The sequence below is a fragment of the Paramormyrops kingsleyae genome, chromosome 2, assembly GCF_048594095.1.
Source record: "Paramormyrops kingsleyae isolate MSU_618 chromosome 2, PKINGS_0.4, whole genome shotgun sequence".
Taxonomy (NCBI): domain Eukaryota; kingdom Metazoa; phylum Chordata; class Actinopteri; order Osteoglossiformes; family Mormyridae; genus Paramormyrops; species Paramormyrops kingsleyae.
In genome coordinates this window covers 4,064,834-4,083,914 of record NC_132798.1, presented here as the reverse complement: position 1 = coordinate 4,083,914, position 19,081 = coordinate 4,064,834, and the positions used below count along the sequence as shown (strand labels likewise).

Here is a 19,081-nt window from a genome sequence, read left to right as displayed (position 1 = left end):
GGAAGACGCTCGCCCGCATAACCAAGTGCTTCTATTGGCCAGGAATAAATTCAGACATAAAAAGATACTGTCGTTCGTGCCATGCCTGCCAAATAGTCGGAAAGCCGAACCAAATTATTCCCCCCGCTCCCCTGCGCCCAGTCCCAGCGATTGGGGAACCCTTCGAACATGTCTTTATTGATTGTGTGGGTCCATTACCCAAAACTCGTTCAGGGAATAGTTATCTCTTTACCCTAATGTGTGCCACCACCCGTTACCCCGAAGCAATACCCATGCGGAGCTTAAAAACAAAAGGGGTGGTGAAAGCGCTAATAAAATTTTGTACCACATTTGGTTTACCGAGATATGTACAGTCCGACCAAGGGTCAAACTTTACTTCCCGGTTGTTTTCCCAGGTATTACGGGAATTGAAAATTAGACATCAGGTCTCCAGTGCTTATCACCCGGAGTCCCAGGGTGCCCTCGAGCGTTTTCACCAAACGTTTAAGACAATGTTGCGAACTTACTGTTCAGAGGCAGGAAAAGATTGGGATGAGGGAGTACCTTTGCTTTTATTCGCAATTCGGGATACAGTACAGGAATCCACTGGATTCAGTCCAGCTGAGCTTGTTTTTGGGCATACGCTACGTGGTCCCTTGAAGGTACTGCAAGAGCAGTGGTTGTCCCCGAATCCACCTCCTCAGACTAGGAATGTGTTAGGCTATGTTAAGTCTCTGCGTGAGCGCCTTGGTGCAGCCAGGGACTTGGCCAAGCGATCGTTAGGTTCGTCACAGGAGGTGATGAAAACTCGTTTCGATAAGACCGCTAGAGAACGGTCTTTCCAAGAGGGAGATCGCGTGTTAGTCCTTTTGCCCTTGCCTGGCTCGTCTCTTCAAGCCCGGTTTTCAGGTCCTTATAGTATACAGGAAAAAGTAAGTCCCACAAATTATATCATTGAGACCCCAAACCGCAAGCGGAAAACTCGCCTGTGTCATATCAATATGCTAAAACCTTACGTTGATCGTGCTGACCCCGTTCCTTCGTCCGCTTCTGTTTTGCTCCCCTCTGCTGTGGTTACTGTGCCGGTGCGCGAGTACTCGCCCGAACTCGATGAGCTGCACCTCGGGAGAAATTGTTTACCATGCGCTCGCCTACCAAATTCAGAAGCCCTTAAAGTCCTCGAGAAAAGGCTTGCTCACTTACCCAGAGCCGCCCAATCGGATATCCAGGCCCTAGTGCGCAAGTTTCCGTCGCTATTCTCCGACACCCCTTCGCAGACCCCTGTGTTAGAACATGACATTGATGTTGGAGATCATATCCCCATTAAACAGCACCCCTATCGCGTTAGTCCTCATAAGCGGGAGCTATTAAAAAAGGAGACTGATTACCTGCTGGAAACGGGTCTTGCCGTTCCTAGTTCCAGTCCCTGGAGTTCACCCTGTTTGCTTGTCCCAAAACCCGATGGTACGTCTCGTTTCTGCACCGACTATAGGAAAGTCAACGCGGTAACCAAACCCGACGCCTTTCCGCTTCCTAGAATGGAAGATTGTGTGGACCGCATTGGGTCCGCTCGGTTCGTAACCAAGCTCGACCTCCTGAAAGGATATTGGCAGGTACCATTAACCCCTCGTGCTTCGGAGATCTCCGCCTTCGCTACCCCAGACACCTTCCTACAATACACGGTTATGTCCTTCGGATTACGTAATGCCCCAGCCACATTTCAGCGACTAATGAATATAGTACTCGGCGGTGTTAGACATTGTGAAGCTTACTTAGATGATGTGGTTGTCTACTCTGACTCGTGGGAACACCATATGACGGTGTTAGACATAGTCTTTACTAGATTAAAGGAGGCTTCGTTAGTGTTAAACCTCGAGAAGTGTGAATTCGGACAGGGCACTGTCACTTACTTGGGTAACCTGGTGGGACACGGAACAGTCAAGCCTGTGGACGCCAAAGTCCAAGCAATTACGTCGTTCCCCATACCAAAGACAAAGAAAGACCTTCGCCGCTTCCTGGGGATGGCGGGTTATTACCGCTGTTTCTGCCGAAATTTTTCGGATGTCGTTTCACCCCTAACCAATTTACTCCGTAAGGACGCCCAAGTGAATTGGTCTGCTGAATGCCAATCTGCTTTCGACTCTGTAAAATCCCTGCTTACTAGTTCCCCCGTGTTAGCTGCCCCTGACTTTGGAAAGCCTTTTAAATTGGAGGTAGACGCCAGCGGTACTGGAGCCGGCGCTGTCCTTCTACAAGAGGACGCCGCGGGTTTAGACCATCCGATTTCATATTGGTCAAAGAAATTCGTTAAGCACCAGTTGGGATACAGCACGATAGAGAAGGAAGCCCTCGCGATGTTACTCGCTTTGCAGCACTTCGAAGTGTACGTAGGTGATAGTCCCCAACCTGTGACCGTTTTTACTGATCACAACCCCCTTGTGTTTTTGAACAAAATGTGTAATTCCAACCAACGACTAATGCGCTGGTCCCTCATTGTACAGGCATTCAACCTACAGATTGTCCATAAGAAAGGTACTAGTAACTTGGTGGCTGACGCCCTCTCACGCGTATGACCTTTTTGTATATACTGGGGTAATATACCCTGTTTCTAATTAACTGTGTTTTGTGGAACCTATGAGGTTCACACTTGTGGGGGGGGGTGTTACGTCCTGCTGCTGTTCGCTCCGCCCCCTCCACCAGGACCACTTGGCTCGGCCCTTGCTCCGCCTCCCCGTTTGGACCCCGCCCACCTTTCCCCGCAAGCCGGCCGTCACTTCCGTCCGGCAGAAGTGAAAAGCCGGACAGAAAGTACCCTCGAGAGCTCTGCTCATATTTTGGATTGTGTTTTGGTTTGCTTATTTGAATGATTATTGTGTATGACGGTTTTGGTTTCTCGGATTACGATTTCTCGCTTTGCCCTTCTCTGTACTTCTGCCCTGGTTTTGTTTGATTTCTGGTTTTCGATCTTTCGCCCGGTTTTTGGTTTACGACTTCGCGCGCCCCTCGGACTTTACGCTTTGGCTTGTATGTGTGTTTGTGTATGTATCTGGTGCGTAGGGAGTGATTGCCGGTTTTGTTTGGAAGTTTTTGTGACTGTTTTTGGATAGGGAGTTAGGAGTATCACTTGTTGTTTGGTTTTACACTTAGTTAAGCTAGCATTGGGTTGTGTTGGACAAGTGGGTTTTTGTTTCTTATTTTGGCGATAATCACTCCTGAGTCTTTCTGCACTAAACCATTTGTTCTGTGTCTGTCTTGCGTGAATAAAATATAAAAAACTATAAAAATATCCCCTTTGTCCACGTGTGTTCCCTTGTACACCACACCCTGTGTTCCCCTTTCCCCATTCCCTTCATCTGTTACACCCTAACCCCTAGACAGGGTCGTAACTTATTGTTGATTAAGTATGATTAAAATTGGATTTGCAGTGCTTATATTGTCCTCCTTTGAAAAGTGTTTTTGTGTAACTGTATCTCCATGATCTACATTTTGACTGCATCAAAAATAATTCCCAAATGAACATGCAAGCGAAATACATTATTAAAGTACAATAGGGTAAAACAGGCTGGCTATTGCATATATTTGAATTAACTCAAAGATTATTTACTGTGCTTTTTGAGTGGGGTTTTATGCAAAATAACAATGGATATTATTTCAACTGGACAATTCGACTTGGAAGCAAACTTCATAAAAAGGTCAGAGGATCACTTTACTCTTTTGGATTACGTCCCCTCTATAGCCAAAATCAGGAGCAATGACACAATCATTTAAATCTGAAAAACCTTAACTCATCAAGTTGAGATATCATTAATTTACAGTTAAACAGACTGCTAGACTCCTTTTGTAAAGGAACAAAATCAACAAAACAAGAAAAGCATTCGGGAGTATTTCTCTAATCTTAATTTTAATTTTTAAAAACGTATTAATTTTGTGCACAGTAATCAATGACAATCTCATATATGAACCCAAATAATCATGGAATGTACAGAATATTATGGAGCTCTTGCAATATAATGACACATAGATGCTGCCAGCACATTTGAAAACGTAAAAGCTCTAGGAGCAAAAACACTCCGTCACGCCCCGGATTGCTGGCAAATAACAGGACTTTGAGCCTTAACACTGAAAAGCAGTAAGAATGGGTTGGGCAGAGGTTCAGAAAGTACAGATCCAGACCAAGATTTTGTTTCAACCAACCAGCTGAGTATAAAGAGTCACATTCACAGAGTACTCAACTGGTTGGTTGAAACAAAATCTTGGTCTGGATGTGTACTTTCTGAACCGTAACTTTCCACCTCTGGGTTGGGTGCTTAGAAGGGCTATGATGTTCACAGGTCATAGCGGTCAAAGTTCCTCATGCTCACTCAACCTAGAGTATCTTCATCAGAATTCTGGTGTGTAGGAGTTATACAGTAGGCTAAGTGTGCAAGGTTCTGTTTCTCTGTGCAGTTTCAGTGATCTTACTGAATCGGAGTTAAACAAAGATCAGGGGTGCTAACACATTTTAATAAGTACTAAATAAAGAAGAACTAGTACAGACTCATCCTTATTGCTTTTGCATTCTGAAGTAAGCTAGTGAAACAAGAGCAGGGTGAAGCTAATTGTAATTTATATTGCTTCCACTAATCAGCACAAGACAGATTGTACTCCGGACAGGTTCCAGTCCATAACATGTGTGTGACCATGTGACTGGTTTTCGGTAGCCCTGATTAGATTTATATAGCTCTAAGGAAATACTGAAATGATTTTTGAGCCATGCTAACACAGAATCCAAATTTAAATACTAAACAGGCTGTCAATATTCCGTACAGTGTTGTGACATCATGGGTTTGGGAACTAGGAGTAAGAATACATTGAACTGACTGCATTAAATCGAACATATAAAAGCCCTAACCCCCTAAACGAAGCATTTGGAAACCTGACCACCTGAACAAAAAGGTTTGAATCTAAGCTGGTCATCATGATGTAGCAAAGAATCGTTTTAAGCTTTTTTTGGATGGGAGGGGGCACAATGAAAGGGGAAGGTAAGTAACTGAGACGCACTTGACAAGGGGCAAAGGGTTCGAATAACTAGATAATGTGTGCGGCACTAAGGCTACGTTCACACTGCCAGCCACATCGTTCAATTCCGATTTTTTTGCTCAGATCGGATTTGTCTATCTTGACGGTTCACATTCATAAGTACAAGTGACTTGTATCTGACTGTAATGTGAACGCATCGCTCCTCCGAAACGTCACGCATGCGCACATTGATACGTTTTTACACGGGTAAAAAGCTGGTCGTAAAATTGGCACGTTGTGCGGCCATGACCGCTGTGCTGATTCGAGTCTTTTGCCTCTTTAAACTTTGACTTAAGGCTCTTTATTTTTCTTTGGCATTGTAGCCACGTTCGTGTCCGCGCTGTGCCATTTCTTTGGCAATTATTTCAAATATTACTCTATTACGATAGGTTCCTTCCAGTTTAGCTTGAACAGATTCATTTCCCCAAATATCAATTAAATCCCCACCTTCTCCACCCTTCCACTGACTTATCGCAGCTCTCCTCCATTTCTACCTTCCTGCACTGCTGGTGCAGGCTGATGTCAGCGCATGCGTATAAGCAAAAAGCCACATGAATTCCGATCTGCGCGTCACATTCAGGTCGCATGGCTGCGAATCGGATACGTATCCGATTTTGTACCACATATGAAAGTGGCACAAATCCGATTTGAAAGATCAGATTTGCGTATCCACACAACCCTGAAAAGATCAGATCTGTGTCACATTAAGGCAAAAAATCCGATTTGAGTCACTTCAGCATGGCAGTGTGAACGTAGCCTAATAAGCGACCTGCAGCGAGCCAGATCATTATACAAACTAAGTGGTATGGTTGCAAAATACTTGGGCTATCACTATCGATTATATCAATAATAAAGTACTCTAGTGACTAATCTGACGATTGAATATTTTTTATTCCATTGAGGCGACAGTAAGCAAAATCAAGTGATTTTTCGCACGGCTCTAGGTCACGGCAGCAGCACCGACTTATTTCACACTGTTGGTAGATAGTAAATTCCATTTGGCTATGTAGCTAACTTTTCAACTACTAAATATTGCAAAAACTTAAAATATTGTAATGTGAACTTTGCCAGCATCATTTAGCTCTACTCAAAATACATAAAACACTCACAAAAAAATAATAGTAGCCTATATGGTTATTATGTACCATATCATGTAAGATAGGCTGACTTTCGTTTTAGCAGCGATTTTTTTTGACATACAAGTGTTTTCCTTCACTTTTAATGTTGCTTCCACACAAGTGATGCTTTCACTCTTTATTTGGACCCTCATCCGCTATATGCGCCATCTACCTGCTGCCATATTGCTGAGTTATTGAAAATGGACATTTTAATTGATGCTTTTTGATAATCGAATAATCGAGTTCAATCAGTACTCACGACAGCACAACAAAACATTTAATTGTTTACACTAAGCTGTAAATAACTGTATTCCATCCATCTATCCATCCATCCATCAACTTGTCATCTACTCGGGGGATGAGAGGAATACATAAGAAGCATATATATAGTTAGTCAAATTCTGTATAACAGATCGGAATCACGAGGTAGGTGGTTACACTGAAGAGCAGTTAAAAGTAAGCCTGAAGCATAAAAACACATTTTGATATACATATTAATTTAGTCAGATACTTTCATAATTTTGAAACCTAACTTAGGAAAATTTGCGAAATCACGACAGACATAATTAAATAAGCTAAACGGATTCTTCCGGGGATAGGCGTTTAAAAGGCACTACGTACATTTTATGCCAGCACACGGATTTTACAGAATCTTTTAAAATGTTAATTAGCTACTTCTCTCCTGTGCAAAGACTAGGCCTAATTATAGTGTTCAACAGACATTTGTTCAAAGTACATTAGATTAAGCAACTTGCTGTAACTGCTTGGCATGCAATAATAATATTTATTATATTTATATCAGTACATGTCGGGCTTAAAATATAGTATATTAAAGTAAAACTGAATCTGCTTGAGCACGCATGCGGCAATATTACTGTATCAATATTAATATTAGTGTATTAAAGTCATTTTCACGGTGCACTTGACGATTTAAATACTGAAAACCAGTAGCAGACTTACAGTAGACGATCACCTGTATGAACCAGTTTCAATTGGAAATCGTTTCATTCTACAAAGTCTTACCTGTGACGGGCATCCCCGACCCCATCTCAGCGGAATCCCCCTGACCGTAATCAGCAGAAGCGCCGACTGCAGCAAGCATCGTGGTCAACAATACCCACGCTGCCGGGACACGCATATCTGTCTTATCATTAAGAAAAACAGCGGAAAATTCTTTTTCAAGGTGAAACTTTTCTTAACAACGTCTTTATAGTGCTTATAATAATACGATATTCCTTTCTTTGCAGATCGCTTAAAGTAAACAGATTTCCCCGTTGTTGTGTGACCCTTTACGTGCTGCCAGACTTTTGGCTATTTTCCTACCCGCAGCTCACACATGGGACCGCTATACTGTAGGTATACTCCGCCCACACTCTACCTCCAGACAGATGGAGGGAAATAAATGCTATCTCATCGCAATACCTTAGGATCCATGGCTAATGCAAGATGCATGGGGGCTTCACTTACAATTAGGTCATTTTAAATAGCACAATATAGAATAGGCTACTATAAATAATAATTTATAATATACGGTGGTACCATGGAACACAAACTTAATTCGTTCCAGAAGGCAAGTCGAGTTGCGATTTGGTCGAGGTTCAAGTCGAATATCCCCATTAGAAATAAGGTAAATGAATTTCCAGGCCCTCAAATGATTGCCTATTTAAACTTATCTACCTATATACCTAACTAATGATAAAAAAGCATTGACAATCAATGTAAAACTACAGTAAGACACACGTGAAAAAGCAGACAGACAAAAAAGCAATAAACATAAAATAAATGACAACCCTATACTCCGAAGCGAGAGCAGACACACATGCACAAGTTTAAGTTCTAGTTACTCTCACTACATTCCTCTTTGTTTTCCTGCTATCACTATAACTTTCTTAGGGGCCATAATTACTGTATCATTAAATGTACTGCAGATAAAGCACAAAAATTCACAACAATCTCAGTTTTCGTGTGTCGAACTCGGTCGAGATGCAGGGACGGATTATGGACCGGGCCAGCGGGGCCGCTGCCCAGGGGCCCTTGGGGTGCAGGGGGTCCGTGGGGCCCCTAGCCCAAAACAATTTGCAACGCTTATCAACAATGTATTTTCGTTTGTCTATTTTAGAGGGCCTACATTCTTTGATCCTCTGCCTACAAGGGCCCCTGACCCTATAGGGCCTCTGATGGAAACATGGAGGGAGGGCGTTTGGCTGCCAAGGGCCCTTGAATTGTGGTGGTTGTGGTGGTGGTGGGGGCCCTCGCGAACGTTTTGCCCAGGGGCCCACACAACCCATAATCCGTCCCTGTCGAGATGTACTGTGAGACAGAGCAATTCATAGGCATCGGCATGCCAGTAGGTCCGTTTGCCTTTGTTTCTGCCCATCAGAGACGCGTCTCGATCCATACAAGTTTTCGCAGAAACGGTTGAGTTCCAACATTTAGGTCGAGGTACAAGTCGGAAAAAATTCAACAGACCCGTTCCATGACCAAGTTGGATCGACTTAAGAGACGTACGTTCCAGTTCCAAAGTTCCACTGTATAAGAATAATAATCATGAGAGAAATATAGAAGTAAAACAGTGATCCTATATCAGGGCATGTTAATTATTTCTGTTATTATACTGGTGATTTTTTTGTGTTCATATTACTGCTTTGGTAATTACATGCGTACACGTCATACCCTGTGAACTGAGCTTTGTAAGTCTTTTTGAAAGCCCCTTCCCATGTATGTTCACGCTGGAAATGTCTCCTGTTTTGTGTATTGCGTCATTTCTTTAGTATCTGCAAAGTAATGTAGCATATAATGTGTTTATAAAATGCAATTCTTTAATTATTTTATGAAAGAACAACAGAAGTGATAGAGATGTGTGTTACAATTAAGAGCTAGAGTAGTAATTAGACGAGATTTTTTTTTCCTAACGTTTTATTTTAGTTCAAGGACTTTGCTTCATACAAAATGTAACTGTAGAAACAACTGCAGAATTCAAAGTCTGGCTAATAAACATAAAACAGGCAGCAAACGACTCAATCCCACGACCCACTTGCGGTCAGTTCCATCTCTTACATTGTGGAACGTTAATATCGCCCAACACTGTTTTATAATATAAAGTTTTTTTTCTTATTCACAAACCCCCTTTATTTATATCAAAGGTCATTAAAAATGAATGACAAAAGAAATACATTGTATCAAAAAAGTAGGAAGTTAAACAATGTTTTTGCTGACATGCACATACGTGGTTCACATGCAGACTACTTTTTTAAGTACAGCCACACCTCAACAGGAATTATTTTGCACAAACAAAAGAGGAGGTAATTCATATTTGGCAACCAACAGTGATCAAATTGTGAAAGATTTTCCTCCTTAAAAAGAAGAAACATAGCATATTTGTCGAACAGATGAAAGAAATGTACCATTAAGAGGAGGGCACTAACGATGCTCCCCCCCCCCCCCCCCAAACCCTTTCCAAACCATGGTAACTTATGGGGTCATGGGTGTACAGGAGGAAAATGATGAAGTTACAGAGATGTGAAGGTCCATTTTTTGTTGTACAGAAAAACAAAACTTCAACCTGGACAAAATTTGATGTCGAAGTCTACACACAAGTGTAAAACTATCAGTCACCTGATGGTTGGTAAACCTAGTGGGTTATAGGAAAAATGAATGAGTCATTTACTTTTTCCATATTGTGATTATTCTTGTTTTGTTTTGGTGTAGTCAAAGTGAGTAAATCTCAAGCATGCAATTTTCAGATATATCAACTTGCGGAAATTCTGTTCAAATATCCTTTTTTTCCCTAAATCATTGTGCCTTTATGCATTTTTTATTTTATACTTTTCATTTCATACTTTTTATATAAAAAAAAGGATTTGGTCACAATCATGCTGAAGCCTGAATCTGAAGATCCCAGCACGTAAAGCTACGGAACGGATGAAGATTTTTTTTCTCAAAGTGTCATCTTGTTGCATAGCCCTGCTTTCGTAATGAACCCGGCATCCACAGAGCCCTGACAGATTGTGGTCATGGTAACAGCATCTGGCTCCAACACCTTTCCCTTGACATCCAGTTGATGTGTGAAAGAGTGGAGCGTTTGGATCCAGCACAGTAAAGACAACTCAGTTCTGCTACAGGTGTAGGGAGGACTCTGTGACGGCGCTCCAGCCTGCCCTTCTCCGGAGCGTTTCGTGGAAATGGCACTGGATGGCAATCTAGAGCCTCTGAAAGTCTCCTTGTATTTACTACACCTAAGTACTACTGACTTAATGACTGACTTAGGTACAGTCAGCAATACTTAAGGTAATATAATCAATATGTACACAATTTCATATTAAAGCGAGTTAAAAAAAAAACAGTGCTGTTCACATGACATTTATTTATCACTGTGTATGAATATTCTTAGCAATGGACTGGTGTGTTTAAAATGTCCCATTAAAAGAATTTCATATGTAGCAGGCAAGGAGACACATAAACTGGGCCTGGTTCAGAAAGCAAGAAATATCACCAGCAGGAATCACAGCGTCTTCAACTGGGACGCAGAGGGACCCAGTGGGCTGGTAGCACTGCCTCTGCAGAGCGTTACACTGTCACCAGAGCTCTGAATCCTCTTCTTATAAAGCACTGCAATCTTAATGACTTCAGATCCTATTTTCCTTGTTCATTCTCAAAGTGTAACATTGAAATAAATAGCAATAGCTAGCAATGTTTTCTCCAAGTACCCTTAAGAGAAAACGAAATAAGCATCATTACTATACGTGTTCATAACCTTTCACAACCAAGTTAAAGACTCAAACATGCAATTGTGTTACTCTGGTTACATAGTTCCTGTTGGACTGATATACAACTAATGCAGTTTTCATATTTGTTTTATATTCAAATGTATATATCTTTATACTAGGTTCCCTTATTTCTGTTCAGCATTAATAAAAACAAATCAAAAGAAAACCATAAAAAAATCCTCGTTTCCACCTAAACATCCATTTAGTAAATTTTAGATTACAATCATGAGACAGTTCGCATCCAGCATCAAGGACCTGATGTTCTCTAAGAGGCCCAGCACACCTGCCTCATTTCAATTAAACCAACTCCCTCCCTCAAGTGTTGATGCAGTGAAAAAAAGGTTGAGGTTGCATCATTACTACAAGATATTTAAAAGGTTAGGCACTTGGTAATTAACAACAGGAGCAGTACGTAGGAAACATTAGACCTGACATGATAGTGAACCATAAGCCGTTTACATAAAACATAGTTCATCTTTACAGTTTACAAAAACACACATAATGAATAGATAAAAGTCCTATCGTAGCTTATTAAAAGACAAATTACGTTTAACTCTTTTCTTTGTCGGGATAAAAGTAAGGGTGATTTGGGCATAAATGTAAAACAGCAGCAAATGAAGAATAATCTCAGAATATAGTCTGTAATAAATATGCTTCTAAGAAGGACCAAATAGCTCTTCTATATAAACAGTGGTAGTGATACTCTACAGCAGAGATGAACGCGGGGCCACGACGCAGAGCATTTTCCGCATTCCCTGTCCCACGAGTCTCCCCTGGAAATGTCCTCTGGGACACCCTGGATCACATGAAAGACACTGAACTGACTGCATTCCCAGGGTCACTGTGTCACACTGCGAGGCCCATGTCCATCCACACTGGAGGGCTGTGACCCCAGACCGGGGCACTGCAGAGGTGCACGGGCCTCTGCTTTCTGATCGACCGGAGGAGAACATTTTTGCATTCCCCCCTCCCCCCATCTTCTGCCTCCAGGATGGGGCACGAGGAGAAACGTCAGACCCGCATGTCACATCTCTGTCCCTTGTGTTTTCGCGTCACCAAATGCCACAAGCCATTAGTGCAAAAAGAGCCGACAAAACCCCAAACACCGACATCAGCTTTGATCGCTTTCAGCCATTTTCTCTCTTTTTTTTAAACTCTAAAAGCCGATGCTTTTTCTGGATGCTTCCCCCCCCCCCCCCCCCGCCTTTCCTTAAAAGGATGCATATACACATACACACACAGAAGGAGTGTAAACTACCGCCCTCACAAAAGATGATAAAACTCATCACATTTCCCAGAAAACGCTTTCGAAAAACCCCGGTCTGTGAGAAGCTGGCGTCCCCTCGTGTTGAAACCATGCTAGCACCGGTCGTCCTCTTTGCCCTTGTGGTGGTACCTGGGGCCCCTGGCCCTGGGGCCTCCCACCAGGGTGCAGTGGTATCCGTTGGGGACCCCGCGACTTTGCGCAGGTGGTGGAGGAATGGCCACTACGTGAGGGATGGCAGTCAATGAGGGGGGGCCAGCGTAGGAGCCCGCCGGGCCCTGGGGAGCAGCCTGCTCCTCCGCGGGGCTGCCCTGCATCCCGCCCTCTACCTGTGGGTCACTGTGAGCCAAGTAGGGCTCGGACCCAATGCGGGAGAGAGGCAGCGGCGAGTCCAACTGCAGGAGAGCTACGTGCTCCGACAGCCCGCGGGTCAGCCCCCCCAGGCACGATGAGGGCGGTCCGGCCTGAGGGGCACCGAACGGCACAGGGGAGGAGTTGGCGGTCCGATAGGTCACACCGGGACGGGGGGTGAGGGGAGTCTGGGGGAGCTGTCTGCGCCCCCGGGGAGTGCTAGCCCCCGACGTCAACATCAGCGGGCTGCCTTTAGCTGAACCACTGCCCTACATGAAAATTGGAACAAAGCAAAATCAAAACAATAAAAACGATGAAGACAACGAGATGGGGGGGAGGGGGGTGAGAAATGGACATATACATAAGAAGGGCTCAACGCGGATGAGAGAGAGAGACAGCATGAGAGAGGGAGGACCGGGTGGTAGGGGGGCGACGCGGAGACGGGTGTCAGCACGGGGAAATTAAAATGGGACAGCAGACGGGCGAGATGTGCGGGGGGGCGAGGTGAAGAAGAGAGTGGAGACAAAGGAGAAAAGCCATGAGTTCCAGGAGCCCTGAACACCAAGGGCAGAGCAAAGAGAGAGAGAGTCTGACGCACCACCAGAGAAACGACATCTGGGCTGAGCTCACAGGAGTCCAGAGAAACGACATCTGGGCTGAGCTCACAGGAGTCCAAGGCACGGTGGCATCTTCTCATACACAGGAAATGCATTCTTGTCTTTCCTTTTTGCATTCCTTCTCAGTCATGCCTTATTTGTATGACGTTTATACATTTAATAGTTTTCCTTCTGAGAAACATGCTGTTTCTCAGAAGCTAGTCCTCATGACAATCCCTCCCTATGTCGTCCTAAACAGGTCTGGTAAGGCTTCCTGGCCTCCCCCCTGATCACCGTCCCCCTGCCGCCCCCCTGATCACCGTCCCCCTGCTGCCCCCCTGCCCGCCCCACGCACCTGCCTGTTGGCGGCCGACTCCTGGTCCTCGTTGGGCGACGCCGAGCGGCTGGCGCCTGCCGACTTGGCGTGGCAGTGCTCGCGGCTGCCGTAGCGGTCGCATGAGTAGTACCGCTGTTTCTCCGAGGACGCGGAGTGGTGCTTCCTCTCGTGAGAGCGGCCGCGGTCATGTGCTCGATCCCGGGACGATGGTGTGGCCGGGAGCTCTCCAGGAGTACCTGTACAAAAGGGTTAACAGGGCAAACTGACATCACTAACCCTTAGGTTTGTTCTAAGATTATTATTCTGTGAAATATCTAATAATTAAAAAAGACCTCTCTATTATAATTCATAATTGTATGCCATAATACTGTATATGCACACATAATCCAGTGTATTTCCTTCTGGGATAGTTTAGGTTCACAGCAGCTGTCTTTTGGGGCTCCCAGTATAGCACACACACACAGACATTCTGGCCTCTGGCGTTTTCACACAGACAGCCGTCTAAAACCTGTCCACATATTTTCCCCTCCTAAATTCTTCGCTCCGCCTTCACCGTTGCCCCACTGTTGTAAATCAGAGGGTTACTGGGTCTGCATGCCGGTCCGGCCCTTTCATCTCCGTAATGGGGGGCAGCTGCAGGCTGCCACACTTACACTTAGTGCCCTAATGCCGCCAGGCAACAAGCACTGATCTCTCTCACAGACGAGCCCTGAGAGTCAAAAACCAGACATTCCACTGAGGTTCAGCCTGCATTACTCAATCATACTGTTGTCAGGCATCTTACTGCCAATCTCATCACCAATCTGAATTTAAATATCATTAGTTTACTAGTAGTAACTGTATGAGACTCTGAGAAATTAGCTTGCTTTAGTTCTGTATTACAAGAGCCAGGGTTTTGGCATGTGGCTCAGCAGGTTAGAACTCTGTACCCATCATCAGAAGGTTATTGATTCAAATCCCAGGGGCTGGCAGAGTGATTTCACTGTCAGACCTTTAACTCCCAATTGCTCCAGGAACTGCCTGACCCAGCTCTCCCAGCTGCATGCTGCTTTGCTTAAAACCGTAAGCAGAATGTAAATCAACCACCAGCTATTGATTATTAGAGAATGGCCATGACCACACCAGCCCACTACAGCCGCCCAAAGATTGATCCTAAAAGAATGAGTGCGCTAGTAGGTATAGAGTAGCTAAGTGTTGCGATAACTGCATTTATCAAAAACCAAGGGGACATAAATGACAGGAAAACAGGCTGTTTTTCAACACAGGAGCTGCTCTCTCTCTCTGCCAGCCTAAGACGCCTTCCTGCAAAAGCAGGTGACATGGTGAAGGATATCTCCATCTGGGAGTGTCCGTGCTGCACAAAAAGGGCTCCATGCAGGTTGACAGAGTCACAGGGATCTCGGGTGGGGGGGCTTAACCTGGCTGCAGTGTTACTGCTCATGCTGAGGCTGATACACGCAAAGCCCTTGTGGGAATTTCCCTTACACAAAATTGTTCTGAGGGCAGAATGAAAAGTGATTGGTTCAGAGAGATAACCAATCAGGTTGTAGAGGAGTAAAGTCTGAAGCTTTTTGTAGGCGAGATGGGAGATGGACTGTCTGGTGGGGACATGGGTGTCGCCGCTGTGATCCCCCTCCTGTTTGGGACAAAGGGTCAGGTCCCAGAGCCAATGCACTTTAACCCAGCGGTAACCAGATTCAGATCAGGGTATTTTATTGTTGTGTTTATGCGATTGTGGAGGGCATGGTAGGGCATGGTGGATGCCGTTTGGGATGTGATTGTCAAGGCATCAGTTCAGTACTAAAACTTTCATGCAAGGGCGCATCCGAACACGGGGCTTCTGAAGCGGGGGCTATAAGCCACCTGTTTAACTGCACCAGGATCACTTGGACCCAGTGAGAAATGGATTCATTGGCTGTTGTTTTATGCAGCTGTTGCCGTGTTGAATGACTCCGATCAGGCAGAAAATCAAAACAGTTTGAAAAAGCAGACTGAGTATGAGAACAGAAATTGTTTCATTAATTATTATGTTTCTTTTTCATTCCGTTCTCAGTTGATTTATGTTAAGAACAACAACAGCAACACACACGTATAGATAGCTAATGTAGAGCAGGCCGGGGTTCCACTGTGCGTATCGCAGGCCCACCGACCTGCGGTGCTGGTAGGCTGCCGACTGGGAGACCTGTCCAGCGACCTCTGCTTCCTCTCCTTCTCCCGGCGGTGGCGGCAGTGATGGTGGTGGTGATGGTGGTGCGACCTTGTCGGTGCGGGCCGCTCATGGACACGCTCATGCACACTGGCCTCCGGGGGGCGCTGTGGAGCCAACGTGGATACGGAGCGCTTCATGGGACTCTCATCAGGAACAGGCTGCCAGAACCAGGAGGTGGGTCAGAAGGCCGGTGATGAAGAATAACAGAACAACAACCAGCATGCAGGGGGAGATGCTCAACCTCGGAATGCATGCCTCTTCTTTTCTGTTTTTTTCTCTTCCATTAAGCCATCATGTGGCTAATATGTATGTGGTATAGCTTTTAACTGGCTTGGTCAAAGGTAGTTTAGCTTTTTCGGCACGGATGAACCTCAAAAAAGTGTGGAAAGAATTTCTCTGTAACGTTTTTAAGGCAAGCACTGCGGCAAGGTGAAGCACTCATTAGCTCCCTCTAGTGCTGAAAGCTGATTCCTCTCAGCCACACAAAACATTCCGCAATTCTCTCCACATACACCAGGATTTAAAAGTTTTTGCACGCCACAGGTTTTTACCACTTTTACATTTATTTCATAAACTGCAGAATTTTATTCTTGTTAAGCATTGGAAAGTTAAGTGAACAGCTATAAATAAATAAAACAAACAATAAACAAGTCAAATAAAAGCTTCCTTTATAAAATGGAAAGAGTATCAGTAACAGCGCATGTCCGACATCCTAACTGGTTGTGTGGTGATAAATTCTAAGCTGACCTTTACCTTTAAATGCACTAGTTAATTGTTTCATCCCATAAATATATTTAATGTCCCTTGTGGAATGAAGGCGCTGAATTTTCTCTGCTGTTATAACTTCTAGAGGAGATTACTTTGATGAATCAAAGATATGACATTTTCTTGCTAATAAAGGTACTCAAATGGTGAACATACTGTAAACGTATTCGTTAGCAAAGAATATCGTGTATACAGACGCTCCTCTACTTACGAACTTTCAACTTGCGAACCTTCAGACATATGAATGAAGAGGACTGTAAGTCCATATTGTGTTCATTGGGCTCCTGTTTCCTGTCCACAACATAATTTTTTTTTTCTGCGCGCCAATTCCGCCTAGTATGACTTCTGGCCGCTACTCCCGCCGCGCAGCAGCGTAGCGTTTGTACTCCCAGCATCCTAGTCCTTTGTACTTGCGTATATCCTTAAAATGATGTTGAATAACGATTACAAACATTTCAATTTACGAACGGCCGTTCGGAACGTATCTCATTCGTAAGCAGCAGAGCGTCTGTAATTTTAGTAAATGTTAAGTGAGTAACGGGCAAACGTAGAAAAGTTCACTGTGTGCAAAAACCTGGTACTGTAAGTAAAAGCAAGTAAAATAAAATAAAAAAAAACCACTGGCATCTTTCCACGGCGTAGAGTTTACAAAAATGAGCCTCTTTAAAGCATCTAAGCTTCAAGAAAATGGCAAGTGGGCAAGAAGCTAACAGCTGCAGAAGCTGACAAGCTCTTTGAGGACTGAGGGAATTAAGGTACTGTAGCTCTCGTTAATCAGCACTTCCGGAGATACTGCATTTGGGGGGATGGTATCTAACAACATGTTTGGTATCACCAGCTGTGCTTATGTACTGTAACGCCTTGAATTTAAGGCTTGCGGGAGAGATGAAAGAAGGCTTTGCACCTCACTGAAAAGCTCTGCAAGACCGGCTCTGTCTTCCGTCGTCGTTGTCAGATAAATGCTAATCCTGTAATGCCTGGTCATGTTGAATAGTGTGCGACAGAACCAATGTGCACCTTTAAAGCAGGATGTGCTTGCGGCAACAAGCAATGCTATTAAACAATGCAATAAAAATGTATTGCGACAGCATTAATAGTTATAAAATATTGGCAAAAAGTCCAGAAATGTCTAAGTTCAAGAAAGGCCCCATTTGCATAACAGATGCTAAAAGTGCAACATATTTTAAAACTTAACATTCAACAGATAATGGATCCAACTCACTTCCATTTTCAAAAGTACAAACATGCATTAATGTTACCTACTGCCATAGTCATTAGGAATTAAGCGAGTTTCATCTGTCTCACTGCATTACAGCTGTGTACATTCGATCCCCATTTGAATTTCCCAATTCAGAAGTTTAGCTGGGCTAAACTTGAGGATGTACATAACTACACAGGTGTAAGTGCAGTGCAAGAGGAAACTATCAATATAAGATGTATGTCCTGCCCAGGGGGCGCATGACACATTCAGTTATCTGAGCCCTGTTGGTTGCTGATTAAAAGAGGCTGTGTAGCGATTGTATAGAGAAATAAATGCTGCTCATATGAGGATACTGAAAGCTACAGGAGGCCTTTCCTCCATCGAAGGTGCAAATTTAAGCACTTTGGGATCGTTTCTGATTTCTGGCCACCATGGATAAGTGACACACAGATGTGGTGGGTCAGCATGAAGAGAGAGAGAGAGAGAGAGAGCGAGAGAGAGAGATGGGTGAGAGGCAGAGCTGTGGTACGTACTGAGAGGCACGTTCCCAGGGGGTTTCGGGAATGGCTCCGCTGGCAGACAGCACACGATACGGGTGGAGAAGACGTGAGCAGCAGCCATGGCGGGTGGGCGGGCGGTCAGGCGGGTAGGGGCACACATCGAACGGGACAAAGAGGAGGGGGGGGGCACAGAAGGAGGTGATAGGAAAAAAGAAGAGCAGAGGAGATACGAGGAGGCAAGGGGGGGGAGTAAAGGTGGGAGAAATGGCAGAGTAAAGACCAAATGAGGAAGAAGGCAGGAGGATAGAGGAGAGACAAAAAAAGACAGAATACGAAAAAGGAGAGCGTAAGGAAATGGGTGTGGAAAGGAAAAGTGATAGAAGATGGTGATGTGGGAGGAGGTGGCCAGTTTGGTGCAGGGTTAAACCATGAGCAGAGATGGAGAGGGGGGTCCATTGGGGAGAGGTATAACACAGACAAGGGTGGGGGGGGGGGTGGGGGGCAAGACGGAGAGCAAAGCAAAACAAGACAGGAAGAACACGGTTAAACGTGAGTCAATCGGACAGTTGGTAAGAAAGAGGCGGGCTGAGGGGAGCTCATAGAGGCAGGAGAAAGGAGGCCATGTGACCGAATGGAGGCAGAAGGAGGAAAGGGAACTGAAAGGCAGCCTAAGGGAGCAGCACGGGCAGTGAGGAACTCAAGGGAAATAAAGCTAAAGGAAATAAGGAAAGTAACTGGAAATGGAAGCACAACATTATGGAGCCACATGTTTAATACTGAATTTCTAAAATAAGCCTGTGTCATCAAGGCAAAAATCAAGCACATTTATCAACTGAGTTCTAAAAGCAAAATTAAATCCTATATGACTTTCTAGTATTTTCATTCAATTATCACTCACATTTTAAGAAAATCTGCAGACTTCTAAATAAAGTAAATG

The 19,081-nt window shown here is 44.3% G+C and overlaps 1 protein-coding gene and 1 long non-coding RNA gene across 2 annotated transcripts in view; both read right to left on the bottom strand.

The window, feature by feature from the left end:
- Positions 1-532: 532 nt before the first annotated feature.
- On the bottom strand, positions 533-1,779 carry LOC140581342 (uncharacterized). Its single transcript, XR_011984422.1, has 3 exons — positions 1,368-1,779; positions 996-1,260; positions 533-891 (listed from the first exon to the last, which is right to left on the bottom strand). It is a non-coding gene; the product is annotated as an uncharacterized lncRNA (long non-coding RNA).
- Positions 1,780-12,118: 10,339 nt separating this feature from the next.
- cacna1ba (calcium channel, voltage-dependent, N type, alpha 1B subunit, a) overlaps positions 12,119-19,081 on the bottom strand; it is a 153,757-nt gene continuing 146,794 nt past the window's right edge. The window contains exons 45-48 of the mRNA XM_072703813.1: positions 18,178-18,216; positions 15,620-15,836; positions 13,488-13,705; positions 12,119-12,805 (exon numbers count right to left, since the gene is read on the bottom strand). Of these exons, the coding sequence (XP_072559914.1) occupies positions 12,281-12,805; positions 13,488-13,705; positions 15,620-15,836; positions 18,178-18,216 (999 nt within the window). The 3' untranslated portion in view covers positions 12,119-12,280. The remainder of the gene's footprint in view (positions 12,806-13,487; positions 13,706-15,619; positions 15,837-18,177; positions 18,217-19,081) is intronic.